General features: G+C 37.7%; 1 protein-coding gene across 4 annotated transcripts in view; it reads right to left on the reverse strand.

Moving 5' to 3' along the window:
- Positions 1 to 26,758, reverse strand: part of LOC127451826 (G patch domain-containing protein 8-like) — a 47,807-nt gene extending 21,049 nt beyond the window's left edge. Inside the window, exons 1-2 of one of the 4 annotated variants that reach the window (XM_051716786.1) lie at positions 26,664 to 26,758; positions 9,909 to 9,986 (exon numbers count right to left, since the gene is read on the reverse strand). In XM_051716786.1, the coding sequence (XP_051572746.1) occupies positions 9,909 to 9,986; positions 26,664 to 26,708 (123 nt within the window). In that variant the 5' untranslated portion in view covers positions 26,709 to 26,758. Of the gene's footprint in view, positions 1 to 4,260; positions 4,297 to 9,908; positions 9,987 to 10,314; positions 10,363 to 17,967; positions 18,145 to 26,663 lie in introns of those variants that run through there. The other 3 variants (XM_051716788.1, XM_051716787.1, XM_051716790.1) reach the window with 3 other exon arrangements.
- Positions 26,759 to 27,707: the final 949 nt, after the last annotated feature.

Here is a 27,707-nt window from a genome sequence, read left to right on the forward strand (position 1 = left end):
ACTCCAGGGGTGGTAGCCAGCGTCTTTTACCACTGAGCTACCCAGGCCCCCGCGTTACAGTCTCTTTGAACTGTGAGGTATTTTGGGGGTGGGAGTGTGTTTGTTTGGGGGGGGGGGGGGGGGGAATAAGAGAGAGAAATCTAATACATTAATTTCCTTGCCACCAACAAAAGATGGAACTGTTCAGGACCAAATGGGAGGACAGCAGAGGGGCAATGTGTGGTTTTCATTTTAATAAAACCTTTCACTACAGTGGCCCCAAGTGTATTTGGACACTTAAGCCACACCTAATCTCATTACATATAAAATATCAAACCAAGTGGCATTTGCAAACAAATGAGGATACGTCTTTTCTCAAAATGTTTTAATATTAACAAGTTAAATAAAAACAGCATTCAAGTGTTTCTTAATTAAACATGGCTTTTAAAAGTAATGCTGCTTTTTAAATTATTCAAGAGCTAGTAATAAAATAGAGAACAGTAAATAGTGCTTTTGGTTTTTCGGTAACAGCAGCAATTAAACATTTTTAAAAAAAATCATAATATAAAACCATAAAAAAGCAATTAATGCAAAATTAAACTACTTAAATTACTGACATACTATTTAGTGTGTGAGTATTAGATATACATTAATACTAATTCAATGCAGTCAGAGTTTGATTGAGAAGCAGACCTGTCATTGACATGTATTGGGCTTACAACTACTAAAGTTATCCAGCCAAGGACAGTGAGTGCTTTTCTCTTGTTCTTGACAATATTGTTGTTTGATTAATATTAAAGGTCTTTTAGGCAGCATTTACACATCGCACAAATTGGATATTTCAAATTATAAGATGTTTGTCCTGTCTGCTTACATTCTCATATTACATTAACGGCTGAGTTTACATTAATATCGGGTCAGGAAGGGCATTTTGACCAAGAAGTACATGACTGTTCACGGGTGCAGCTGCTTTCACCACGAGACACGGGCACTCAATAGAGCACACACAGACATATGTATGTGAGCATTTGAAAGCAGCCGGCTGTTGTCAAACCGAATCGAGTCAGAAGTCAGTACTGCCAGTATTTTTAACATTGATGGGTATTAAAATTTTTAACTGAGAAGTGATCCAGTCGTGGCAGCACCCAGTTTGGGAACCACCGCTCTACAGCTATTGTTTTATCATTTAATACCTAACAAACTTCTTTTTGCAAAATGCTGTGCTTGAAAAGGGGGCTTTGGCTGTTTTTCAAATAAATGCCACTTGGTTTGATATTTTGTTATCTAATGCAATGATGTCTACACATTAATTGTCCAAATACGTTTTGGGGACACTGCACTTGAGAATTCCCAGGAACTCCTTGTCCCAGTGTTAAACCTCACAACTTTCCAATAATAATAATTTAAAAAAAAAGACTTTACATAGCAAACAAACTGTCATCGCAGATGATCAAAAAGACAGATGTAAGATCGGTGTCTACAGGTCAGGGCTGACTCAAAATGACGAACCTTGACCTTTCTCAGAACATTCCTGGGTTTAATTTTCCACACAGAAGATCATTGACAGCTTCACTGAGGGGTAAGGAGTATGTGTATCCATGCAGTAGCAAAGCTAAATTGTGTAAAGTGGCCTGTTAGGTTGTAAATACTTGCATTGAGTTACATAATCATAGCGACTCATGGGAGTTTCCTACAGTGGTCAGAGTGAAGCCTAGAGAGCAGACAGTTAAATAGAAAGAGAGTCTAAAAAGTTTTTGTAAGATTTATGTGATGATGTTTGTCATTTTTGACTAGTTCACTGCCCAGTGCACATCTCCTTGGGTTGGGGGACGGGGGAAAGGAAGATCAGGGTTGGGGTACATAGTAAGATGAAGGGGAGTGTGTGTGTGTTTGTGTGTGTGTGAGAGACGAGAGAGAGAGAGAGAGAGAGAGAGAGAGAGAGAGAGAGCAACTAATACTACTGACTTAACATGCATACATAAAAAAAATTGTTTAGAGAGCAAGATAAAAGAGGGAATGAGTAGATAAAAGCAAAAAGTAAAATAAGAGAAGATCGCAATTATAGTATCACAGACTGCTAGCTGCCTAAAAAAATCACACACAATGATTGGCAAAGGAGGAGCAAGGGAAACAAGAGCATGACAAACACAGTGCTCAAACCCAAGACACAAACACACAGTGATGGCTGTCACCGTCTACCACGACCAGCTGCCTGCTGAGTTCAGTAATATAAATACACCGTTGGTGTTTGGTAAAAATAGCCCTGACACGATCCAGAACAGGAAACCGAAGAGCAAATATGCCCCTCTATAAATGAATTCTAATGTGTTTTTGCGTGTTTGTGTTTCTGAGGACTCATTATGCACTGTATACTATAATATGTGTATATACACTGAATGAATTCACAGGGATAGCCATCGTTTCCTGCAGTGTGTAGTGCCTTTTCTCTTCATGAACACTAAGTGTGGCAGCTTTGCTCTCCACACCCCTCCATAGACAATAGTGCAGGAGCATGAATCATTTGGTTCAGGGAGACAGCCAGACCAACTCTCCTGCTCTCTCTCGTGTCCTTCTGGCCCGCAATCTGGGATGGTGGGTCCTCCCAACTATATCCAATAGGTCTGAGGGGCTGCTTATGTTGAAGCCTCAGAATTCTTGCTGAAAATGTTCTCTCTTCATAATTAGAGACCTGTAAAGATTTTTCTATGGCTACTTCTACTGTGTTAAATGTATAAATATACAAAAAGAAGGAATTATTGTATATGATGAGATCTTATATAAAAACATACATGTCAGGGCTCAAAAATGAGGATGGCCTGCTGGCACCGGGGCCAGTGTGAGAGAATTTCGGGCCAGTTGATGGAACGATCACTTGCCCTGTCGGGCCAGTGCTGCGTTGTCACTACATGGTAAATTTGTCTATCATGTAAACATGTTGTTTTGCAATACAAACTTAAATATTTGGAATTCTGTGAAACATTAAACATCGTAGTAGCAAATTCTGCATATTTAATCTGTTCAGGAAGGTATCTGGCTAGTTAACATATGAGTTTGTCAAAGTAGTGAGAATGGCATAGGTAAAAATGGGTTAAAAATTACAAATCCATCAGTAATGTCTACCATTGTACACCACTATTTCCCAGCAAAGCTTGTTTTTGTTTTGAGAAAACTTAACATCTAATGAAAAAAATAAAAATAATTCTGGCACATATACATACAAATCTACATTGTTAATAAAAATATATAATTTTGTCAGGGCAATTCAAAACCTGAACTACTGGCCTGATCGGGCCAGCAGAAAAACAAAAACGTATCATTGAGCCCTGCATGTTACAATAACATGCTAGACAAATTGAAAAAGTGTCTTCTAGAATAACTTTAAATGGAAGTTGCATTAAAAAAAAAAAAAAAATATATATATATATATATATATATATATATATATATATATATATATATATATATATATATATCTTCCATTCACCATTTCCAGTATCAAATAGGTCAACACATGGATAAAAAATGGTTCTTTTGACATAAACTGAATTCATTAAACAGATGGCCTATAAACATTAGATAGCAGATGTTTTAAATTGGACATAAAACTCTTGAGCTCTGAAGTCACCAAAATCTTAAACAAAAATCTTATATATATATATATATATATATATATATATATATATATATATATATATATATATATATATATAATATGCGAGACCTTAAATTTTTTTAACCAGATACACTTGAGGATAGGGAACTACAGCAAATTCTAATGTGTCCTTTACACATTAACAATGTAAATACATAGACTTCTCTGTTTTTAGGGATTTTAACCAATTAGAATAGAAGGAATATGTCTTAGTAATGAGGTCTGTCGTGTGACCGGAGCAGAGAGAACAACCTGGAGAGGAGGAGAGAGGCATCAGGCATGCAAGCCTCTGAAATCCAGAGTGAACCAGAGGAACGAGACAGACAGACAGACAGAGAGGAGAGCTGCCTGCGATATTATCTACATGCCTAGTTAGCGAAAAATGCAGTCCCAGTTGCACAAGCACCATGCCAGCACATTATGACAGAGGGTACTGTACACCGAATCACTGTGTTGGAGAGACAGTGAGAGGGGGAGAGAGAGAGAGAGAGAGAAGGAGAGATACAGAAAGAGAAAGAGAGAGAGAGAGAGAGAAAGAGAGTGAGGTGAGAGACAGAGAGAGTGAGAAAAGCGTTACAAGGAGCCCCTAAAGAGACAGTAGGAGGAGAGCAGAGCGTGCAGATACAAACCGGGTCAGAGCTGCTTAGCTAATTGGGGCCAATTCGCTGCAGGAGAGAAATGTCGAACACCCCAAGTTGTGTACAATACTGAAAATATCTGAAATTATCTGTCCTACACAAACATTAACACAAAAAACAAACACACAGACACACAAAATACTGGGCACTGTTGTGCTCACACACACACACACACACACACAAACACACTCAGGTACTCTATGTGCCACATTCTCTCAGTCAAAACACTCACACTCCCTCTAGATCTCCCCTATGTGGGGTGGTGGATGACACACTGAGTAAGGCTGTCAACAGGGCTGAGACACTAAATTAGAATTATTCCCTGAAATATTACAAAAGAATTGAATCATATTCTAATTTTAAAGACATGTTTTCTTTATGGAGCAACATAATTTGTGTGAGAAGAAATAATAACAGAAGGTTGTTTTGATTAAAATTAAGTTTTTTAAAAAGGTGGTGGTATAGGCCCCCACACTTGGGTTAAAAGGTCCCTAAGGGATTTAAAGAGATATTGTGTAGATATTGGGACAATAATAATAGTGCAAAATTTGTCAACTAATGCAAAGAATTTTGAGACAGCAAGAGGCTTTTTTGAGAAACAAATTAAGATAATGCTTATTCAAAATAACTACTTCAGAAAATGGTGCACTATCTCCTTGTAATTTTAAACTAATTTGCCATTTTATAACATTTCAAGTATTCTATAAACAAATTAATCTCCATTGTAATTGGATTAGTCAATATGGGCCCACATTTTTCATAAATCTATTCAGCCCACTTAATAAAAACAATATGTTTAATAGGGAACTTTAGCCCCAAATACTATCCTTTCACTTAATGGACAGTTATTAAAAAACTTTTAATTTAATGACCTTGAACAAAACTGAAAATGATAAATAAGTATTTTTTCTCAAAATAAATGTGATAATTTCAGGGATTTTCATTAGCTACAAACATTTGCAACATTTTAAAAGAATATTAAAAATGAGAGCAAACTGCCTCAAAATCAACCTTTAGACATTATATGAAAAGACCACATGGATCAGAAAATTTTGCAGTGTTTAGTGACAAATAGGTGTTTAGGAAAGTGCTATGGTAGTTTTTGTTGCTATTTAGTGTTTTGGAAGAAAATCAATTCAAAAGAGCCTTTAGCCCCATTGTACCCTATACAAAACAGTTACTTTCTTCTATAGCATCAGATATGAACTGGGCTAAAAATCAGCCCAGAACAGGGCAGTGGTGACACCAGAATAGAAATATTCATAATTCTGCTTTGCTGAAAATATAAAATGATGTTACATATGCTTACATACTGTCACTGATTACATTTAAAATATATAAATTCATATTTTTCTAAAATAGTATCATCACTCATTAGAACAAAATATTTGTTTCAAAAAATTAACTGTAATGGAAGTGCATGCTTATCCAGTTAAAAACATTTGATCCCTCGCGTCTCTTGCTCCTGGTGCTCCCTGTATTACACTTGCTTACGTTCCAAAATGCAAAAGGCTGCGATTATTATAGTGTGCTTTCACAGACGTTACATATGAAATCTTATAGATCGTTTACCTTGAGGATCGCTGACTCTTCAGAGTGAGTTGTGTGTGCAGCTCAGTCTGAGAAGCACAGCAATATGAGATGATCAATTTTATCATATTGCATTTCTGATCTCAAAAGTATCAATATGATCCCTTCCAAGATGTTAACTACAATTGCAGTAAACTTCAATCACGTTACAGAGCAAATCAACAGTGATCTATCTGAATCCTAATGGAGGTTTGTGCTTCTTTAATTAATATCATTATTTAATATGTAACATCCATAAGACATTGGTAATTTATTATGGTTATTTAGAGAAATTATGTATCATGTATCATACCAAAACATGATGCACAGGCCTATCCTGACTTCGCACCTCTGTTGTTCAAACATTTGTTGGTCAAAATTTAGATGTTTAATTGGTTAAATCGCATTTTTGTATCTCAATGGCACGATATATTGTTACACCCCTATAACTTAGTGTTGCACATTAGCCTATACCGGTGCCATAGCACTACCAAGGACTCAAGCTTCATAATACCTGTGGTACCACAGTGGGTGCTTCTCAATGCTAAGAACACAGAGAACAGACTTTGTGTTCTTATAAAGGTAAGTCTTGCCAAGCTATGATAAATGTCGTTCATCTGCCACCATAGTGTCGCTATGACTTCTGAGAATTCATATAGGTTTTTGCTCAAAAGCAGCGAGACACTCATAAGAGAAAGCCAAGGCAGAGTTAAGACACAACCGCCAAAAACCTCCACCGAAGGGGCTGTTCACTCCAAACACGTTTGTCTTTTTCTATTTAAGCATGCGCAAGATGGCGCCGTGTCTCACTGTTTATTCAGTGTTTCAAGCAGTAACGATGCATATTTTTAAAACTATGTCAATTTAAAACAAAATTCAGCCTTTACAATGCATCTCGAGACACCTGCGTTCTGTTTTATTCGTTGCACTGAGTCCATTTTAGCCCAAGAATGCAACTGGTCTGAACTGCCCATAAGTCATCATCAATGCTTGGCACATTAAAATGTGCATTTTTATCTTAAATTCGACAAATTAAATTTTATTTGACAGCCTTAACACTGACTGGCTCATCTCTAAATCAGGTCAGACTAGCTTGAAGCACACACACACAGCAGTTGTGTAATTTAATTGGTGATGTGCCTGTTTATCAGAGGTTTGCTTCAGAGTCAAATCTTGTTGAAGTTGGAGTTAATGTATTGATGGAATGATTTAATAAAACCGCTGGATGCTTGTGTGTGTAGTTGACTGTCCTTCTTCAGTCTCAGAGTCTGGCTCGGAGCATTGACGCACATTTTCTGAAGGGGCAGTTTTGTTTCGGAGCTGTATCTTTGCTCTGTATGCTTATTGCAGGTCCATTTGCAGGAAGAGAGAGAGAGTTTGAACTAAGGGAGAGGACTATCTGTACTGTGGTCTGGATATACTGTGCCTATCATGAGGCCCTTGGCATCCTCCTACACAGCAGCTGAATGGAGCTCATCCAAGTCACAGCGGCACTTCTGATGTAGCCAACATGCAGACAATCACTCTCTGTAACCAAGTGGGCCTGCACTTTGAGACAGCCATGGATAAAGCTATTACTCAAAATTTAGCAATCATGGATAATATATCAAAAATGGTATGGCAGTAGGAGAGTATGGGCTATGTTAAATTATATTTTTGGGGGGGCCTGGGTAGCTCAGCGAGTAAAGACGCTGACTACCAACCCTAGAGTCGTGAGTTCAAATCCAGGGCATGCCGAGTGACTCCAGCCAGATCTCCTAAGCAACCAAATTGGGCTGGTTGCTAGGGAGGGTAGAGTCAAATGGGGTAACCTCCTCGTGGTCGCTATAATGTGGTTCTCGCTCTCGGTGGTGCGCGTGGTGAGTTGTGCGTGGATGCCATGGAGAGTAGCATGAAGCCTCGACACGCGCTATGTCTCTGCGGTAACGCGCTCAACAAGCCATGTGATAAGATGCATGGATTGATGGTCTCACACACGGAGGCAACTGAGACTCATCCTCCGACAACCGGATTGAGGCAAGTCACTATGCCACCACAAGGACTTTGAGCGCATTGAGAATTGGGCATTCCAAATTGGGGAGAAAAGGGGAGGGAAAATCTTTTTTTATATTTTCTATGTGCATGATAGTCCATGACTGTTTCTACCTGGGTGATGCTGACAAAACCAGTCAAGAAAATGCCCTGGTCCTATTTTACTCCAAAAACAAAAAGAAACAATTAAGAAATTATATTTTGCAAATAGAAATTTAAGTCTATTTTAATACCATTAAGACCTTTTTAAGGCTTTAGGACATAATTCGATTACTCGATTAAAAAAATTCCTAGAAAATAAGGCATAAGAGATGCAACCCACGGAGGAGGGTCCAAACACAATGACAAGAAGTGTGAGCTATGTAAGAGCACTTCACTTTAGATTTGAAAACCAAATGTAGATTTGTCAACCTGAAAAACAATAACATCACTTCAGCAATGCAACAGCACTTGAAGAGAAAACAACCAGTTTTCACAGACCCGATGGACAAAGCACCGCAAATTGCATGTGGTCTACCTAGTGAACTTACCATGCTGTGTCCTCTTTTTCCCGGACATGTCCTCTTTTTCGGACCTTAAAAAAAGTGTCCAACCGGGATTTCTAAATTTGCAAAAATGTCCGGGATTCGGCTTTAGTTGCATTATGATGTGCATCTGGTCTAATACTTCGTTGTGTGTGCGCGCATATTTGCATTGCTTTAACCCCTCTTCATAAGTCCTGCCTTCTCGCACACCAATTGGTCGATTATAAGAGGCTTGCAGCAACTATTGGCCAAATTCCTGCCTGTCAATCTCTCCGCTGTTGTGTTCGGCATCAAACAGTTGCTTGACAGTAGCAGCAAATGACAGCTGAGTGGAAACAATGCCCAAACGAAAGTGCAAATTTACAGAAGATTTGCACAAAACATTCCCATGCTTTCGTCCAGGTCGAAATCCGTGGGAAGCAGAATGTATGACATGTAAAGCTGGCACTTATGTGTCAGTTGCTAACAAAGACGCAAGTGATTTAGAAGCACACATTAGCTCTGCGAAGCATAAAGTGTCAGCAAAAGGTGAAAGTTCATCAGGTAAATTAACAGACTACTTTTTGCGACTAGGTAAAATTGTTATCACATTGTTTCATTTTCCATGGCCATTCAAAATAATAGTAATAGTAAATGAAGCTACACTCATGGCATCAAATATTTTATTTTAGTACATGGACATTCAAAAGAATGTTGGACATTTTTATTTATTTATATATATTTATTTATGTTATGCTAATAGAGTGTCTTTCACTGTATTAAAGTTTGCATTCATAGTAACACTGTTTTGAACCCTATTATTCCTATTTTATTATTCCTAATTTTACTATTATTAAGTAAAATTAGCTTAAGTGTCCTGAAAATAATGTTACAATGCAAAAAATCTTAATAGTTCTAAATGTAGGCTTCATTTTCTTTATGAAAAATAAATTGTTATATTAAAAATATAACTTTTCTGTATTGACTTGGGATTAAATGTGACCAGGGCATTTTCCTGACAGATTTAATGAGAATCACCCACGTTTTGCCTTTACTACAGTGTGCCATCCAGTCTACAATTTAAAAATGTCACAAAATGCTTCAGTCTGGAATATCAATTAACACTCTCACAAGCATTTCCATCCATACACACATCAACACACACAGACACATACACACCTCGCTCAAATCTGTGATCAAAGAAGAAAACTACAAGCTGATCACAGTGATTGGTACAATCCAACAGATCTCCTTCACCTGTATCTACACTGTGCAGTCTCACAGGTGATGAAACCAGCTGTGTTCACTGACAGTTAGAGTGGAGAACAGGGAATAGATCTATGGTGGCTGCAGAGGGACATAAGCCTCCAGAAATGTAGTTCTGGCTTATTTATTATAAACATAGATCACTACATTAGGGGAAGGGGCTGACTACAAATGAGGTTTGGCTATCCCTGACTGGACCAATCATCCATTCTCACACACAGGAAGCAGCTGTTCTAATGCACAAGTACCAAGTGAAGGGTGTGGCCTTACCGATTCTATGGGTTTGTCCAAAGAGGCCTGTTCCAACTCCAACTGACCTTCCTCATACTGGTCAAAGTGATTTCCACCCTGAGGAGAGAGAGGCAATAAAGACAGATTAAAGCAGAGCAAATATTCTCTGTAAAATTATTTATATCCTAAAATGACTTAAGCGCATCCGTGATTTCCCTCGAAAATTGAAATTTGGCAGTTCAAACACACAAAACAAACAGATGGCACCATGTTCCACTTTTCAGGAGGAAATGAGCAAACAGAATTGAAACATCCCAGTTTTCTTCTTTGATCACAAAGAAACATCTTTGACTTCAAGCACAAAGCCACACTGAAGACTAACAGGACCATTTATCTGCCTCAATTCCGACAGCAGGAATTTAATCAGATGAGAAAACAAGGTCACCTTCAAAGGGAGGAGGGGTGATTTCCAATCCATCTGCTCTTCTTTTTATCTATGAAAGATAGTTCAATCAGCCTAGAGAAGATACTTTCACCCTTCACTCTGTACTTATTCTCCTCTATTCATTTTTTATTTTGCCACTTTCTATTGAATAGAGATAGTGAAGAAGAGGTAACTGAATTAGTAAAGGGGGGGGGAATGGGATCAGATAACAATATGTGCATGAATCAAACCAGTGTCTCCCATTTGAGTGCCAATGCTCAATATGCCCAACCGCTAGGCCATGGCTCCATTAGGGAGCAATTATGTGATATCACATCATAAACCACTCAAACATTGACATACAGTTTGTCTTGAGGCACAAAACCACCATTCAGTCAAGTGTTGTGCATTCCTATTAAGGCTATGCAATATGGACAAAAAATACTATCACCCTTTTTTGATAGATATTGCAATTATTCACATGTTAAACATTCATAAATACCTTTCGGTGTTAACTTGTGAAAAATATCTTGGCAATGGCAGTTGGAGTGTTTGTATCTTTTTTGGGAAGCTGTCTTTACTGACGGTGTACATGGGCACCATGTCTTTGCATAAAGGCCTCAATACACTTCTGAAGAAGTTCTTCATTCAGAGGTAAAACGGTAGTTCTAAACAGCCGAGCAACGGTATACTGTTTTCGAACATTCAGACACCGGCCACACTGCTGTGGGAGGTGTTTAGAGTACATTTAAATATGAGGACGCTACATGTAAAACCTAAAATAATGTGACATTAAAAATGTGTTATCAATGAAGCCTCAGTCTTTGATTAAAATTCACATGAGGTCAGTAAAAGGAAGCTGTTTTACCACTTGATGGTGATTTTAAATAATATAGAGAGATAATTTTTTATTTGTCTTGTTTACATTTTTAATTCATGATGATAATGCGCTATACGTGGCCATTATATGTGCCGATTACACTCTGTTATTGTAGTTTATGGTAACACTGCTGATACTGCTGCAAAGATCTGTGTATAAAAGTGTTAATGTGCAGAATAAATACAAAAGAATGATGATAGGCATCTCTTATTTTGGGCAGATGTGTAAATGGCTTTCACTGCAGATGGCACATGAGTGAATGGGCACCTGAGTATTTGAGTAGATTTGATTCCTTTTGTAAACCAATTAAAAATAAATAAATAAATGAATAAAAAAAAATAAAAATAAAAAAATAAATAAAAATAAAAATTAGCATGACACGGTCTTGGAAAATTTCTGTCCATAAACGATCTGTGTTTTCTTGTAGACTTATTTTGATTGACGGAACAAGATAAACAGAATGAGCTGTCGGCGTCAAGGTAGGTGGAGCTCCAGGTCACACCTACCGATGACATGGACCAATGGCAGTAAGGTCTTAAGCAGTCGGTTAGAAGTTTTCCTAAAAGTTCGCCCAGGCGAGCTGTTACGAACCACCGAAATGAACGCAAAAACAGTCTTTTTGGCCAGATTTTGTTCTAAATGACGTCACACCCGTTCATGCTTCAATTTTGTATGAAGTACACTACGTGAGTGACCCTAAATTATTTTCTTTTTTAAAAAAAAGGGGTTTCCCCTTTTTCACCCAATTTGGATTGCCCAATTCCAAATGCGCTTTTAAGTCCTCGTAGTCGCGTAGTGATTCGCCTCAATCCGGGTGGCGGAGGACGAATCCCAGCTGCCAACTCGCGCATCTTTTCACGTGGGTTGTTGAGCACGTTGCCACGGAGACATAGCGCGTGTGGAGGCTTCATGCCATCCACGCGCAACTCACCACGCGCCCCACCAAGAACGAACCACATTATAGAGACCACGAGGAGGTTACCCCATGTGACTCTACCCTCCCTAGCAACCGGGCCAATTTGGTTGCTTAGGAGACCTGGCTGGAGTCACTCAGCATGCCCTGGGATTCGAACTAGCGAACTCCAGGGGTGGTAGCCAGTGTCTTTTACCACTGAGCTACCCAGGCCCCCTCACTTACTCATTCTTTATTTTTCATCACAACTATGGAATAATAGAAATGGAAATAATGTTGTGACTAAAAAATCCAAAATAAATCAAAACTGTTTTATATTTTAGCATCTTCAAAGTGGCCACACTTTGCCTAGAATTTGCAGACATATACTCTTGACATTTCCTCAACCAACTTCTTGAGGTATCACCCTGGGATGATTTTTAAACAGTATTGAAGCAGTTCCCATCTATATGCTGGGCACTTAGTGGCTGCTTTTCTTAATTATTCGGTCCAAGTCATCCATTTCAAAAACTTGTTTTTTTTTTTTTTAAATAAAATGATCAGATCAAAAGATTTTTAAAATCATGAGAAACATTTCAGGCAAGTGACCTCAAACTTTTGAACGGTAGTGTATATTTGGGCCTTGAATGATACGTGATGGCATCAGTTATTTCTTTATGCCGTTTTGAGTTCCTCTTGTATGGTGTGCAGTTTGTAAATGCCTGGATAATAGAATTTTATTCACCTTTTTCGGACCTGGTTTGGAATGTGCTTTTGTTCATGTTGAGGAACTTTATCGACATGCCTTGCTCGTATAGTTCTTTATGGTACTGTCTCAGGTTTTGGATTTGTGGTATTACTCTGTTTTGTCGGAATAATAGTTTGAGAGGTCTTGCAAAGCACCTGGGTCTGTGACATCATCTCTCCTGTATTCAAAATATTGCCAAACCACAGATGTAAATTTTTTTCAGCACCAAGCCATTATTGTCCTGAAATCATCTTCCCTGTTTCTGTACTTTCCTCGTTAGTCATTAGCCCGCTCTGTTCTCACGCTAGATCTTTTAAAGGAATAGTTCACCCAAAAATGAAAATTTGCTGATAATTTACTCCATCCAAGATGTATCGGAGTTTCTTTCTTCATCAAAACAGAATTTAAGACTTTTAGGATTTCATTTCAGGCCTCCTCCTCTAAACAATGCAAGTGAATGTCCTCCATTTATTGACGGTCCAAATGCATATTTAGGGTGCATCAAAATAATCCACACGTTCTTCTGAACGCAAATGATTGATTATTTTTTTAGAAACAAAACAATACTTATATACTTTTTAACTACAAAAGTTTGCTTCAGTACATCTCTGTGATGTGCGCTCATGAGAGGGATGACGTAAGCTTGTTGGTAAGGTCACGCATCACCTGGAGGAGGAGTCAGGAAGCGCTTCATTGTTTTTTTATTATTATTTGGAAATTTTTATTTTTTTTATTTTATATTGCTTTTAAATTGTTTTGGACTGTTTTGGTTTGTGAACGGCACAAGTTTCTCTTGTAAACAATGACGCGCTTCAAAAAATGGAGGACATTCACCTGCATTGTTTAGAGGAGGAGGCCTGAAATGAAATCCTAAAAATCTTAAATTCTGTTTTGAAGAAGAAAGAAACTCAGATACATTTTGGATGGCCTGAGGGTGAGTAAATAAGCAAATTTTCATTTTTGGGTGAACTATTCCTTTAAGCACATTGCAATCTGATTAGTAAACATCTTTTGCACACTGAAGGGGGTGAGAGGAAAATCGCAGCTTTCTGTGGTTAAGAAATCACACATGCTTACAAATTAGTGATTTTATTCCAATTTTGGTAAATTGCACAGCCTTATTTCTTATGAATAAAAAAAAAAAAAAAAAAAGTTGATTTCAATACTTAGAAACTATTCATGTTAATATATTAATGTTTATAAACCACAGGATCAAACAGCAAATGAGTGGACAGAAAATTGATTTAATACCAACAAAAACAGCTCAAGTCAAGTTTCCTGTGAGCTGTGTTACGCTGGCATCACGTTTTGCATTACAAGCCCCTGCTACAGGGAGACAACAAGTCCCAATGACAGTCCAATGACAAACACACACACTGATACAATCTGCTCACAGCGGGGCTGGATGCTAACACACAGACTTTGTAAAGAGCTACATTTTTGAGCTACTAAGATTCTTAAGAACATTGCTATAAATTCACTCTCAACAACAGAATTACTGCACTTGACTAAAGTGCAAAAAGGTGCAAATATTCGGGTATGCTAACATGCAATAGCAGACACCCACATGTCCCATGGCAATACTGTGTGTGCTTACAAACAAAGAAAAACACACTCTCAGCAGGGTGACGATTTGACACGCTTCTGCCCTCTGACACAGCATAACGTGTTGTGGCAGCCGAACAGCAATACTGAGTGAATGAGAGAGAGAGAGAGAGAGAGAGAGAGAGAGAGAGAGAGATTTGAGGGATTACGAAGAGGTGCAACTGACCTGAGTCGAATATGAACACTGGGTATGACAGATGCATGCTGTGCTTTCCCTAAAGGAAGGATGGATTTATCCCCCACATGTAAAAGGCAAATCTGATGCTGCCTTTGTTTAAACTTTGACCCGTGTCACTGCTTAAAAGCTGTTAGGCATGAAACAGCACCTGTCCTGAAAATATACACTTAAATATACACAAAAATCAGTTAAACATAAGGGCAGTATAGCCACCCCCCTGTAAGCTAAGTATTTACAAATAAAACACCACTTCTTCCGTTGACCTAAAAATTATGATTAAGGACGGGAATTATAATTTAACAGTAATTTATCCTTACTATTCCAGTTCTAATTCCAATTCCTCTTGGGCTAATGGTTCTGGTTCCTAAATTATTCCATTCACCATTCTTTTAGTACTTTTAAGAAAAAAATATTTGGAAATAAGAAATGGAATTCTTAGGGAGCTTTCACACTTGGTTCAGTTGCTTGGTCCAAACCCAAGTGACAAATCACAAGAGCTCAAACATTCAATGCAGGATCAATCAAAATGGATCATATTAATTACTTTGGTGACAAATGTCTACTTTATGAAGAATTCAGAATAAGTTATAATGAATCTACATACTGCTGCATCAGAAATAGCATATTTATCAATTCAGAATAAAACATTACTATAGGTCATTTTTAAATGTCTATCACATGACAGTAATTCTTTTGTTAGTTCTAGTTAAAGGTCTGTTTAAAGGTCTGTTTTATCAGCCCATCCATGCTGATCAATAACAAAAATCAAACAGTAAGAAACTCATGCTTAAAAGAATAGTTCACCCTAAAATGAAAATTCTCTCCTCATTTACTCACCTTTACGCCATCCCGGATGTGAATGACTTTCTTTCTTACGCAGAGCACAAACAAAGATTTTTATAAGAATTTCTCAGCTCTTTTGGTCCATACAATGCAAGTGAATGGGTGCCAACATTTTGAAGCTCTAAAAATCACATAGGTCAGCATAAAAGTAATCCATATGACTCCAGTGGTTAAATCAATGTCTTCAGAAGCAATTTAATAGGTGTGAGTGAGAAACAGATCAATATTTAAGTCAATTTTTTACTATAAATTCTCCTCCCTGCCCTGTCATTCTTCTTCTTTTGTTTTTGGTGATTCACGTTCTTCACGCATATGCCCTCTACTGGGCAGAGAGAAAAATTTTGGATTTAATGGACTTAAATATTGATCTGTTTCTCACCCACACCTATCATATCACTTCTGAAGTAATGAATTTAACTACTGGAGTATTATGGATGACTTTGATGCTGCCTTTGTGTGCTTTTTGGAGCATCAAAAATGTTTTGGCACCCATTCACTTGCATTATATGGACCTACAGTGGTAACATATTCCTCTAAAAATGATGTAAATGATGAGAAATTTTAATTTTGGGGATAGCTATTCCTTTAAAATTTTAAGATACATAATTGTCTGATCACGTTTATTTGCTCTAATCGTGATCATTCGAGATTACTATGATCATTGAGCGCTTTAATTACAGAGACATATTCTAAATAAGGGAACTTTATTATTCAATTAAAGTTTCTTTATTATTCACTTAAAGAGTCTCAATTCAAACAAGATTGAGAAGGCTTTCTGTGTGGAGTTTGCAGGTTTCCCCCAAAGTCCAAAAACATGCAGGTTAAGTGAATTGGAGACTCTAAAATTGCCCTGTAGGTGTGAGTGCAAAAGAAGGTCTCTTACAATAGTTATAAGAATATTACAATTAACTTTTCTTAGCAAGTATGCCTTCTGAGTTTACAATTAACCTTTGCTTGCCAATTTTCAACAATGCAATTCCATGGATATGTCAAGCAAACCATGAAAAAATAAAGTTAAGCAAAAGAACAAAATGTTTTTATTTAGGTCTATATTTTACTGTAATATAGTGATGACTTTTCTTTAGGAAAATGCATTGTATATGCACCTCTTATGAGGAGTGCACCATTTCTAAAATGTACGTTTCAAAACAGCCATATTTCAAGGTTGCAAAAAATGAGTCAAAAGACTATTTATTTTCACTTTATATTAACAATAATCATTTTCCAGAAAGACAAGAACATTTCCAAGAAATATACACTTAGTATGCCACAGCAGCACTTCTTTTTTACATTATAAGAGCCACATTTATGATGATGTGCTGTGTCACGTCCATAACATTTTACATTTATGCATTTAGCAGACGCTTTTCCAATAGTTAAAATTGGATAAAATTATCCAAATTACTTACAGTGCACTTACTACAGGGACAATTCCCCCGGAGCAACCTGGAGTTAAGTGCCTTGCTCAAGGACACAATGGTGGTGGCTGTGGGGATCGAACCTACCATTTATGTGCTTTAGCCCACTACGCCGTCACAACTTAGAGGTTAAGTTTATATCACTCAAACAACATTCAAGTAGGTTGATACTTTCTGAACAAAGATAACTTTAGTCGATGTTAGGTCTGATAATCAGGTCTTTCTTCTTTACTTTAAACACTCATAAAAGTGCGTTACGTTTACTGCATAAACATGGATAGTGAGTTAAAGTACAACATAACAACAAGCAGTGTTGATCCACGGTCTCCTGTATCATCCACACTGACAATCACATCCGTTCTCGCCAGGAATGCATGCAGATACATTAACCTGAAATCTCACTGTCACCAGTGTAGAAGTATGTTATTAACTGTATTCATACAGCGTGTAATTATTTGATTTAATTTCAAATAAAAAAGATCTGAAATATTCCACGAACAACAACAGCAAGTTTTAATGAACTTGAATCTGTTTCTTCTATAAAAGTTACTATTAATAGTAATACATAAAAATGTAATTAAACAATTCACAAATTAATTCTAAACACAGCCTGAAAATGAAAATATATAAAAATATTTTAAGAAATTATATTAAGAGGAAAATACCAATACTCACATTTCTTAGGGGAATTTATTAAAATGTTATTTAAACAGTAGGCTACATCCACAATCTTCGGTGGCTGTTTCATGTTTTCAAGTTTCCTTCTACAATAAGGAATTTCACCCCAACGTTGAGGTTAAGTTTGCTTTAGAATGGTTGGACAGTCAAAAATCAAACTTTGTAAAAATAATAGGCTTGGGATCGATGCCTTTTTCACTCATCGATAATCAGAAGATTTTCCTTATGTTTATTGGTATATATCTGAATTTTTTCGGCATGTATCTTTCATATAGCCTACATAATGTATTTTCAATTACAAGTATGTCGTTTTGTGGTTTGACAGCTTTCAATTACCTTTTCAATGGTACATACAGGGAAATTGCATAATAAATGTCGCCATTTCGACATAATCGTTCAGTTTGCAAAGTTACACCAGTTTCATACACTAACCTGCAAACTCATTAAAGTCACTTTGTTCATTCTTGAAGTACAAAACTTTGGACTGCCTTCTGCTGCGCCGCATCAGCTCGTCCTCCGTGTGTGATACTGGTGCTTTTCCTATCTGCAACCCGGCTTCAGTAAAAGTTATATCACCCTCTTGTGGTCTCCCAACGCTAATACGCCACACTATTAAACAGAAACCCAACTGAGTGAATTGGAAAGCACGCAAATAAGGCTTCTTACATAAATGTTGGCTAATTTTAATACATCAATGCCTCAAAAATATATAGATAAAATATCATGCAGATCAATAATCGATATTTTATGACATCCCTAATAAATAAAGCTTTGAAGAAAATTTTTTTTTTTTTCTTTCAAGCTGTTCACCAGTTACAGTTTATTATTGTTTTTGTTAATGATTAATTGATTTTCATTCATTAGCGTTAATGAAAATTTCTTACAATCTGCAACCCTAGTTATTACATAAAGCATTTACATTCAAATCACAACAAACACTAAATGCCTGTGTGACTCAAAACAAACCCTAAATATTTGGAGAAATTTATGGAGACAGTTGAGGGACCCTCTTTCTTTTTGGTCTTTTCTTTGGGTTTTGTCTGGGATAGAGAAGAGAAAATGTATGGGCAGAAATGGTAAGTTTGGAAGAGCTGATCCACACTTCATGGTGAGAATTCATTCCAGAAGGATAGGACAAACAGACGGTGGAACCTCCATCAGGGAATTTCCGTGCTGCCCGCATTCTAATCTCATCTCATCTGCTGGTAGTACAGACATCTGCTCAACAACAACAGGATCAGAGACAGTTTCAGTCCAGACACCTCAGGAGATTGGACCGAACTCATATCAGCAGAACTATGAACAAACGGGACAACTGCTGAGAGAGAATATGATGTGGGGCACACAACAATATACCAAGATAGAAGAGAACAGGGGGGCCTGGGTACCTCAGCGAGTATTGACGCTTACTACCACCCCTGAAGTCACGAGCCAGCCAGGTCTCCTAAGTAACAAAATTGCCACGTTTGCTAGGGAGGGTAGAGTAACATGGGGTAACCTCCTTGTGGTCGCGATTAGTGGTTCTCGCTCTCAATTGCGGCATGTGGTAAGTTGTGCATGGATCATGGAGAGTAGCATGAGCCTCCACATGCGGAGTCTCCGCAGTGTCATGCACAACGAACCACGTGATAAGATGCGTGGATTGATGGTCTCAGAAGCGGAGGCAACTGAGGCTTGTTCTCCACCACCCAGATTGAGGTGAGTAACTGCGCCACCACAAGGACCTACTGAGTAGTGGGAATTGGGCATTCCAAATTGGGAGAAAAAGGGATGAAAAAAAAAGAACACTAAAATCATCTACAAAATGGATACAAAAACAGAAATCACAAATGGCAGTTTTGATTTAAGTGGGAAGGGGATTCTAAATAAGCTTCCAATTCCAACATCCTTGTTTAACCTGCTTGTACTACACTGTAATCCTTTGTTGGCCCTAGTTATTTGATTGACAGTTTGTTGGACTTCTGTTGTAGATCAACCAAGCAAAACATGCTGCTCAGACAGTGTAGCATGATTCATTAGACTGTAAGAGGACCTCACTCCTCCAGTTCTGTAACTCATCTCTGTGATCCGTACACAACACAGTACTGCAGCTAGAAAATACAACCAAACAAGGAGTGAGAAACACACAGCATAGAGCTACCACACACACACCAATAAATAATCCTATGTCAATTATTTTTGCTGGTCTCTATCTCCATCACCCAATAAAATATATCTCAACCTTGAGAATGCTGCGGAATACCTTGCTGAACTTATCCACAGTATACTGTGTAGTAATAATGTGATGCTCAATATCGTATATGTATGTCCTTGAATGGATTTACACTAGGGCTGGGTGATATGACAAAGAAATAAAATCTCCAAACTCATGGACGATTCACGATCATTTTTTTTTTTTTTTTTTTTACTTTTAAATGTACTCCAACATGATTCAAATTGCATGTTCTTTATCAGAATGCAAGGCAACCTGGTTAGAGAAATCCAAGTTCTTTTAATTATAGGCAACAAATGTGTGCAAGAAAAATGTACAAACGCACCAAATGCACCACAGGGGGAAGTCAACAGTGTTAATGTAAAATAAATTAAAATCTAATACATCCACATGCTCAGAAATAACAGAATAAAATAAGAAAACTGCTAAATAATTCTTAGCCAGTGTAGATATTAATTTTATCTAAACCATGTCTGTCTAGAAAGTTACCTAGAAATTCATATCTATAAATTATCAAGTTTATCTAGAAAACACTCATTGTATATCAAACAATTTGTGTGTATATTCATAAACCCCTGCAGACAGAGACACGCCCTCTAGCGGTTCATGATGAGCAGCGCAGCAAAATGAAATAATTTATCATTACATCTCAACTCGCAATGTTTGTCAAAATATTGGCTTGCCATATGTTTGCTATAGATGCAGTACACTTGAAACACGTCACAGAACAAAGCAATAATTAGCGATCTATCTCAATCATCATGGAAGTTGTTGAGCTACAATCTCACTGTGTACAACTGGGAATATTGCCACTGTCTTTTATATCATTCTCCGTGTTGTTAACCGGTCAGGTTCATTTGGTGCGCGCCACACACGTGCAGCTGATCAGATCAGTAGCGGCATTAAGACAAGCACTATGAATACTTTTTCTCTTCTTATTCAACCTTTGGTGGATTTACAATGTATCTAACTATAGCGTTTGCAAAGCATTTATGCAAAATCGATATGGACCATCGATTTTTTGATAAAAAAAGAAAAAAAGAATAATTGTGTCAAAACGCAAATTCGAATTAATCTGAAAAATCTGAAAAACCGCCCAGCCCTAATTTACAGTATATAGAGAACTACTGCCAAAGAATAATATCGGCTGACCGATAAATCAGTCGGGCACTACTTTCTAGCACAAACAGCAATAAGCTCAGTGCACAGTAATCCACAAATTAGGGATGGGCACAAGTACTCGGACATGGCAGCAATGATCGATCATGAAAACGATGATCGATAGTGATCACGCATGATGTGACTTTTCACTTAATTTGAAATCCAGTGACAATTACCTGACAACTAAACACAAACAAAGAGGGAGCTTATTTTTAATTTTGAGACTGATTACATTGTGGTTTTGAGGGGTACATTGATTGTCAGAAACGTCTCATAGCAACCAAACTGATACAACATTGCAATGCTATCGTTACGATAATCAAAAGAGTTTAATTAACCGTGTTTTGAACGCCTGTCTCTGCAAAATGTTTGCTAAACACATTTTATCATTTCATGTAAGAATTTTGACTCGTTAATGGATATTATTTAATAAAAGTAAATGTTTATCACTGACTGTAAACCTCCCTTCCCTGCGTGAATTAACACGCACCTGCATCTTGACGAAATGGGAGTTGAAGTTTTCTGCACGAGTTTCCATGTTAGATATCAAGTGACATTCTGTTGCACTTTCCCCAGTTGAAATGGGGAAATTCAGACTCTCCGAGTTGAATGGAACACTTCATGAATCACAGCAACAACAATACAGAGCATCACAGCTTTCCTCGCAAGAGCAAACATTTGAGGACACACACACACACACACCATGCGCGTGTGGCAGTGGACTCAATGCGCTGAAGCAACACATATACAGTAGATGAGTGTTTCAAACAGCTAGACAGAGCGCAGCTAAATGGAACACAATGCAGCGTCTTCAAACTGAACTTCAATTTAACACACATATTAAAAACGCAATGGTTATGGTGTCTCCTGTTACTTGAAAATAGACGGTTCAGACAGTCACAAAAAAAACTGGTGCGTGCTTACTAAGATTACTACGGTAACCTGAAGGAAGAATAGACAGACGCACGTTGGGCACATTCTGTCAGAGTTGGACAGCGAATCTTCACATAATGATAAAATATGATGCATTATATTTTGAATCTTTTGTACATTTTGTAACATTTTATAACAGCCTATAATAATGAGTAGACGATACACTGGAACACCAAGGCACAATGCAGCAGCCATAGATGTTTGTCAGACATGTTATTATATATACAGTTATGAACATGTAATCACCCCTTGAGTACTCGAGTAATTAGTCCGAGTACTCGAGCAGACAAAATGACCAAAATGCCCATGCCTACCAGAAACATTCAGCGAAACAAGAGTTTGTTTGGCCTCTTCAGGTCAGCCACATTAGCCAAGATAATTCACAAATAAACAAATGCACAGTTCTGCAAACAACTGAAGCCATTCCAGAAGCGGAAAAGCTCATCATTACCTGAATACCTTGTAATACCATGAAGGGGTTTATTTTGTGATAACCAGCTGATTGTACATTATGCCACTTATTACACGGCTACTAACCAAATAAATGGACATGAAACTTGGACTTGCATTAAAATTATGTAATTATGTGAGAAGATAGAAATAGCTGAACAGCTGATTTTCACCTCAGCTTTGTGTTAGAGTTCTGTTGGTGTTTATTTTGTAAATAATGATATCCAGCTTATTACAAGACTATTTTCCAAATAAATAAATAAACACATGAAATACTGATCTGAGTTGAAATTATTTTATTACCTTACTTGCAGAGATTGCACAGTGATCCGACAGATAGGAAAGATGACTCGCAATACCCGGATGACCAGTCAAATATGTCTTAAGGCCCCAGTACACTAACAGCAAAGTTCTTCCTCGTTTTTCGCTCAGAGCCAAAAAGAAGTTCAAAACAACTGAGCAACAACATACTGTTTGTGAACATTCAGACACTGGCCACATCGCTGGGGGAGGTGTTTACAGGTACATTTAATTATGAGGATGCTCAAGACTACATGTAAAACATGACATTAAAATGTGATAGCAATGCTTCATTCTATGAGTAGAATTCACACGAGATCAGTAAAAGAAGCTTTTTTTAACTACTCGATGATTTAAAGGTGTCATGAATTAATTTTTATTTTATTTTATAATGTTCCTTGAGGTCCACTAATAATGTTAGTGTGATTTTTGTCATTAAAAGTAGTCATAATTTAGGAATAATTGGTCATTTTCTATCCAGTTTTTGTGCTTCTGATTCAAACACTCTGATTCACACATTTTTGGGGTGTGTGCTCTTGAAGACTTCAGTGTAAACACCCACTGCTGTGATTGGGTAACATCTTTGCATGTGGACAAGTGTAAAAACACCCCCGCCATTACGCGCGTGTGGGGTTGTTTTGAAAACTTCGGATGGTTAAAAAAATTACAACCGGAAGAACTCATCCATACATGTTTGAGCCAGAGTCTGATTCCGACTTTCCCCCTCCACAAACACCACGGATACTGCAGTCTGTGACAGTGTGGTAAATAATCATTGTAATTTACTTGTCTATTTGTGTAATAGGTATTACTTTTATTCTTGTTTAAACCAAGATGCGACACAATGGTGTGTGTCTTGTTACATAGTTGGGGCATTTTCCATTTTACTCTTTAGGTGCATCTGTGGCAATTGTGCCATCATACCAACAGAACAAGAAAATAAATGCTGCTTAGAGATCCCTGTGCATTAAAACTAATACGAGCGTCTAAAATCACTAGGATCAAATCAAATACTCAGTACACATCTAACAGTCTGTAACATACGAAGGAAACAATTAACATAGATACTCACACTTGTTTGTTGCAACATCACTGTCAGGTCCAATATAGTTGGCACTGCATCAACTTTTAATTTAAGTCTCTCTGCAAAGCCTGCTTCGAACTGTGTCTTGTTAGTGAAAGAATCATCGGTAAAATGAAGTGAGCGAACAAACACATTCTTACCGACGCGATCCAGGACTTCATTAAAAATAAATGTCAGCCACTCTTTCTTAATGTTGGGATCACTGCGAAGCAAATGCAAGAGATCTAGTTTCCCACAACCTGGCACTGCACAACGTCTTTACACCTTCGTGGCCATTGTGACACCTCCTGTTGCTCCAAAAATAATCTCACCACTCTACTCTAACCGCAAGACCGGTGGGCGTGCCTAAGCGGTGTCAACGATAAAGTAGGCATTGATCTGTTTATGCAGAGGCTGGCCTGTGTTGATGTAATACCTCACTATGACGTATTAGTGAGGAGGAAGTAGAGAAGTCATTTAGGCACCTTGGTTTCAATAAAGCCTTTTTTTGGACTAACGAAGTAGTTTTCGGTTCTGAAATTTACAGTATGTTTTTATAGTGCAATGAAATCTTATATGTCAAGATATCATGGCAAGTTTGATTTTCCAATTCATGACCCCTTTAAAGTAATATATATGCAGTAGATAACGTTAACATTGTCCATGTTTATATACTACATTAATAGCCCTAATGCACTAACATGCTATACACGGCCATTATATGCGCAGATTACACTTTGTTATTGAAATTTATGATGATACTGTTACTCCAAATATAGATGTATAAAAGAGTGTTAATGGGCAGAATACAGACAAAAGAATGATGATGGGCATATCTTACTTTGGGCAGATGTGTTTATGGCTTTCCATTTCAGATGGCACATAGATGAAGCAGCATATAACAAAAGATTGAATAGGCACTTAAGACATTTTTGGTAGATTTGATTCCTTTTGTAGACTGATTAAAAAAAAAAAATTTTTAAATTGCATGTCATGCTCTTGGAAAATGTCCCTACGTGGACAATCGTACAGATGTAGGTAAGTTTACAGCAGGTAGCTAATACATCAGCACGCCGGTGTGTTCATGTTGACTGATCTTAAATGACTGAATGGGAATTAGTTGTCAGCTTCAAAGTAGGAGCTCCAGATCACACCTACCGATGACGTGGACCAATGGCAGTAAGAAGGTGTTTAGCAGCCGGTAAGAAGTTTTCCTGAAAGTTCACCCTGGTGAGCGGTTAGGAACCACTGAAACCAATACAAAAACACCTTCGTTTTGGACAGATTTCATTCTAAATTATGTCACAGACATTCGTTCTACTAATTCCTAGGAAGTTTGCAGGGGTCTTTAATTCCCTGGATGTGCAGTTGTTACTCAGAAATCTCAGACCGCTAGATGGTGCCATTGACCAATCAGAATCGAGTACTTAAGAGACCCGTGTAATAAGAGAAGTATAAAGATACATTTAATTGGTCTTAATTGAGAACTACCTGGAATCGCAGATCAAAAGACCACTTCATGTAGGCTAAAAATAAGTTCAAATGTAGAAAATTTTTGACCCACATATCAATCTAGGGTTATGCTCTCTCAAAACCACCCACTAACACTAGCTGGAGAGTTTTATCCAGGCGCTGACAACATACTTTTATTCCCTCGTACCTGTAATAACAAAGCATATGTCCATGTCAGTAACATAACTTGAAGAGTCTTTTTTTCAATAATTTCAGGTTAAGTCTATCTCCAGTTCCTGACACACTGCCAGTGTACAAGCTCTCAGTTTGGCTGCACACTGCTCATGGGCACTCTAATAAAAGAATGTTTGTTCTTGTCAGTTCTCAATGCAGCTACAGCCCAGCTGGTTAGTTTTAGAAACCTTTCTTTCGGTGGGGGCAGGCTGAACACTTCTTTGACAACATGGACCATCTGCCCACACATCTCAGTATGGTAAAAGACTTAACCAGCCTCTAGCTAGAACAGCAGAAAAGGTTCCCAGAAAGATCTCATAACAACCACAATGTCATCTTCCAAGTAAAAAACAACAAACATTACAGATGCCTTCAGAATTGTTAAAAGAAAATGTCTACAACGGGGTTTCTCTAGAGGTTACTTTAGTCATAATAGGTCTGTACACAGACTCATTTTGAGCAAGATTTTTCAAGCATCATACACATTACACAAAAACATCGGTTTTAAACCCTGACATGCACACACTCCAATGACAAAGATGTCACACAATGTAATAAACATTGGATCTCTCAATCACATCGTGTGTTAAAGCATTAATCTTACTTTTGAGAAACAGACGGCAGCGATAACGAGCGCAGGTCTTTATATCATAAGGCATAACTTGCAAATCAGATATGCAAAATACAGCACAAACATGGCATTGTGCTGGACAAGAGATCAAGCTGAGACAAAAACACGAATTAAACAAAGCGTACATTATTCACATAAAGCCAAATGGAGAGCAGACGCAGAACATATTATGGCTTACCTCCTAACAATTCACAATGCTAACATTTTGACTAAAAAGAGCTTAAGTTGCAAACTCAACCTTTGTTTTTGAGGCTTCACAAGCAGAAGCGAACATTATAAATTCAAATCGTGTGTGTTAGCCGGTCAGGTGGCCGTTAGTGCGTAGATATTTGCCAGGCCGGGCACAGCTGCGGTCATCCTTACCAGCGTCAAACCTCTTTTCAAATTAACAACATACCACTGTTAAACACGTGGGGTCAAATAACGATACTTCTCAAACTTCAACTCCCATTTGCTATTTCGTTGGAAATTCTTAAATATGCATTAAGTAAACTGGAAAGAGTCGCGGACACCTCACTGGTCTCGAGCTTGTCAATGCCAAAATGGGACGATACTACTGCTGCTCCAGTGTCACAGCAGCAGCGCGAGCTCAGAGTGCCAAACATAAAACGCTAAACTGTAAAAAATAAGATACTCTAAAATACAGACTGGCCCAATTCGTTTAGAATACGTGTTATTTCTGCACATTTTACCTGGAAATCACGTTCTTCGTTGAACCTAGTGAATCTGTCGGCCATTTTCTCTCCAGCTCGCCTCGTCTCCTGCGTTTCGACTTGTTCCTCTGTTGTTGACTGAAACGCCTAGTGAAGTAAGCGGTTGAGCGATGGACCAATGGCAGTGCGCTTATTTTGATTGATGGGCCGGCTGTCCAATCATCTAAGCGATTCAAACATCGAGCGCCTTGGGTCTGGGATAAAGAGTAGTGAACCATCGCTGGAGGTGTCTGTTGTTCATTGTATGTATATATACAGTGTTACGACTTAAATTGTTATTAATATAAGAGATTTTTATGTCATGGACTTTTGTGCTTTGCTCATTTTCCGCATCTACCTTAAAATGTGGGTTCAATTTGCTTTGAATTTTTTTTTATAGGCAACTTTTATATTTAATCTATTTATTTTCTACCTAAGTAGCTATTCTCAACTTACTCAGTTTGATACTTTTTTTGTTTGACTGTAGCTAACTAGGAGAGGATAGTACTCTAAAGTACTCAGATAGTAAATAATAGCATCATTCAGTCAAAATTCAAAAGGAAGTTAGAATGCTATTACTGTAGCCTATTGTAGTGTAGCTCATTCAACAATTATCAAATAAATTTAGCACAAATAAGAAGTGAGAAATTAAACTGGTTTTGAAAGATCTGAACAGATGGTCAAACCTCTTCTATTTTTTTGTGATTAACATTTTTTATTGATTCATCTTTTAAAGAAAGAAAAGCAAAACATATAAAACAGAATCAATATTTAACCCTCACTATTGCTAAAGGATCTCAACACTCCATTCTCATACAGGTCACCGAGTGTATTAACCCCCCTCACAATCTACTCTGACCAGCAAAAAGGGGACTTGTTAATACATAATTTGGGGATCAGCCATATACTCGAGGCAACATTTAAATAAATGTCCAAATTAAACACTCTGGACACTTTTGTCCACACCGAGTGCAAATGCGAGACAACGGGGTGTAACTTAACTTCTCCGATTAGTTTGATAGAAAGGCTCTGCAATGGCAAAAT

The sequence above is a fragment of the Myxocyprinus asiaticus genome, chromosome 14, assembly GCF_019703515.2.
Source record: "Myxocyprinus asiaticus isolate MX2 ecotype Aquarium Trade chromosome 14, UBuf_Myxa_2, whole genome shotgun sequence".
Classification (NCBI taxonomy): Eukaryota; Metazoa; Chordata; class Actinopteri; order Cypriniformes; family Catostomidae; genus Myxocyprinus; species Myxocyprinus asiaticus.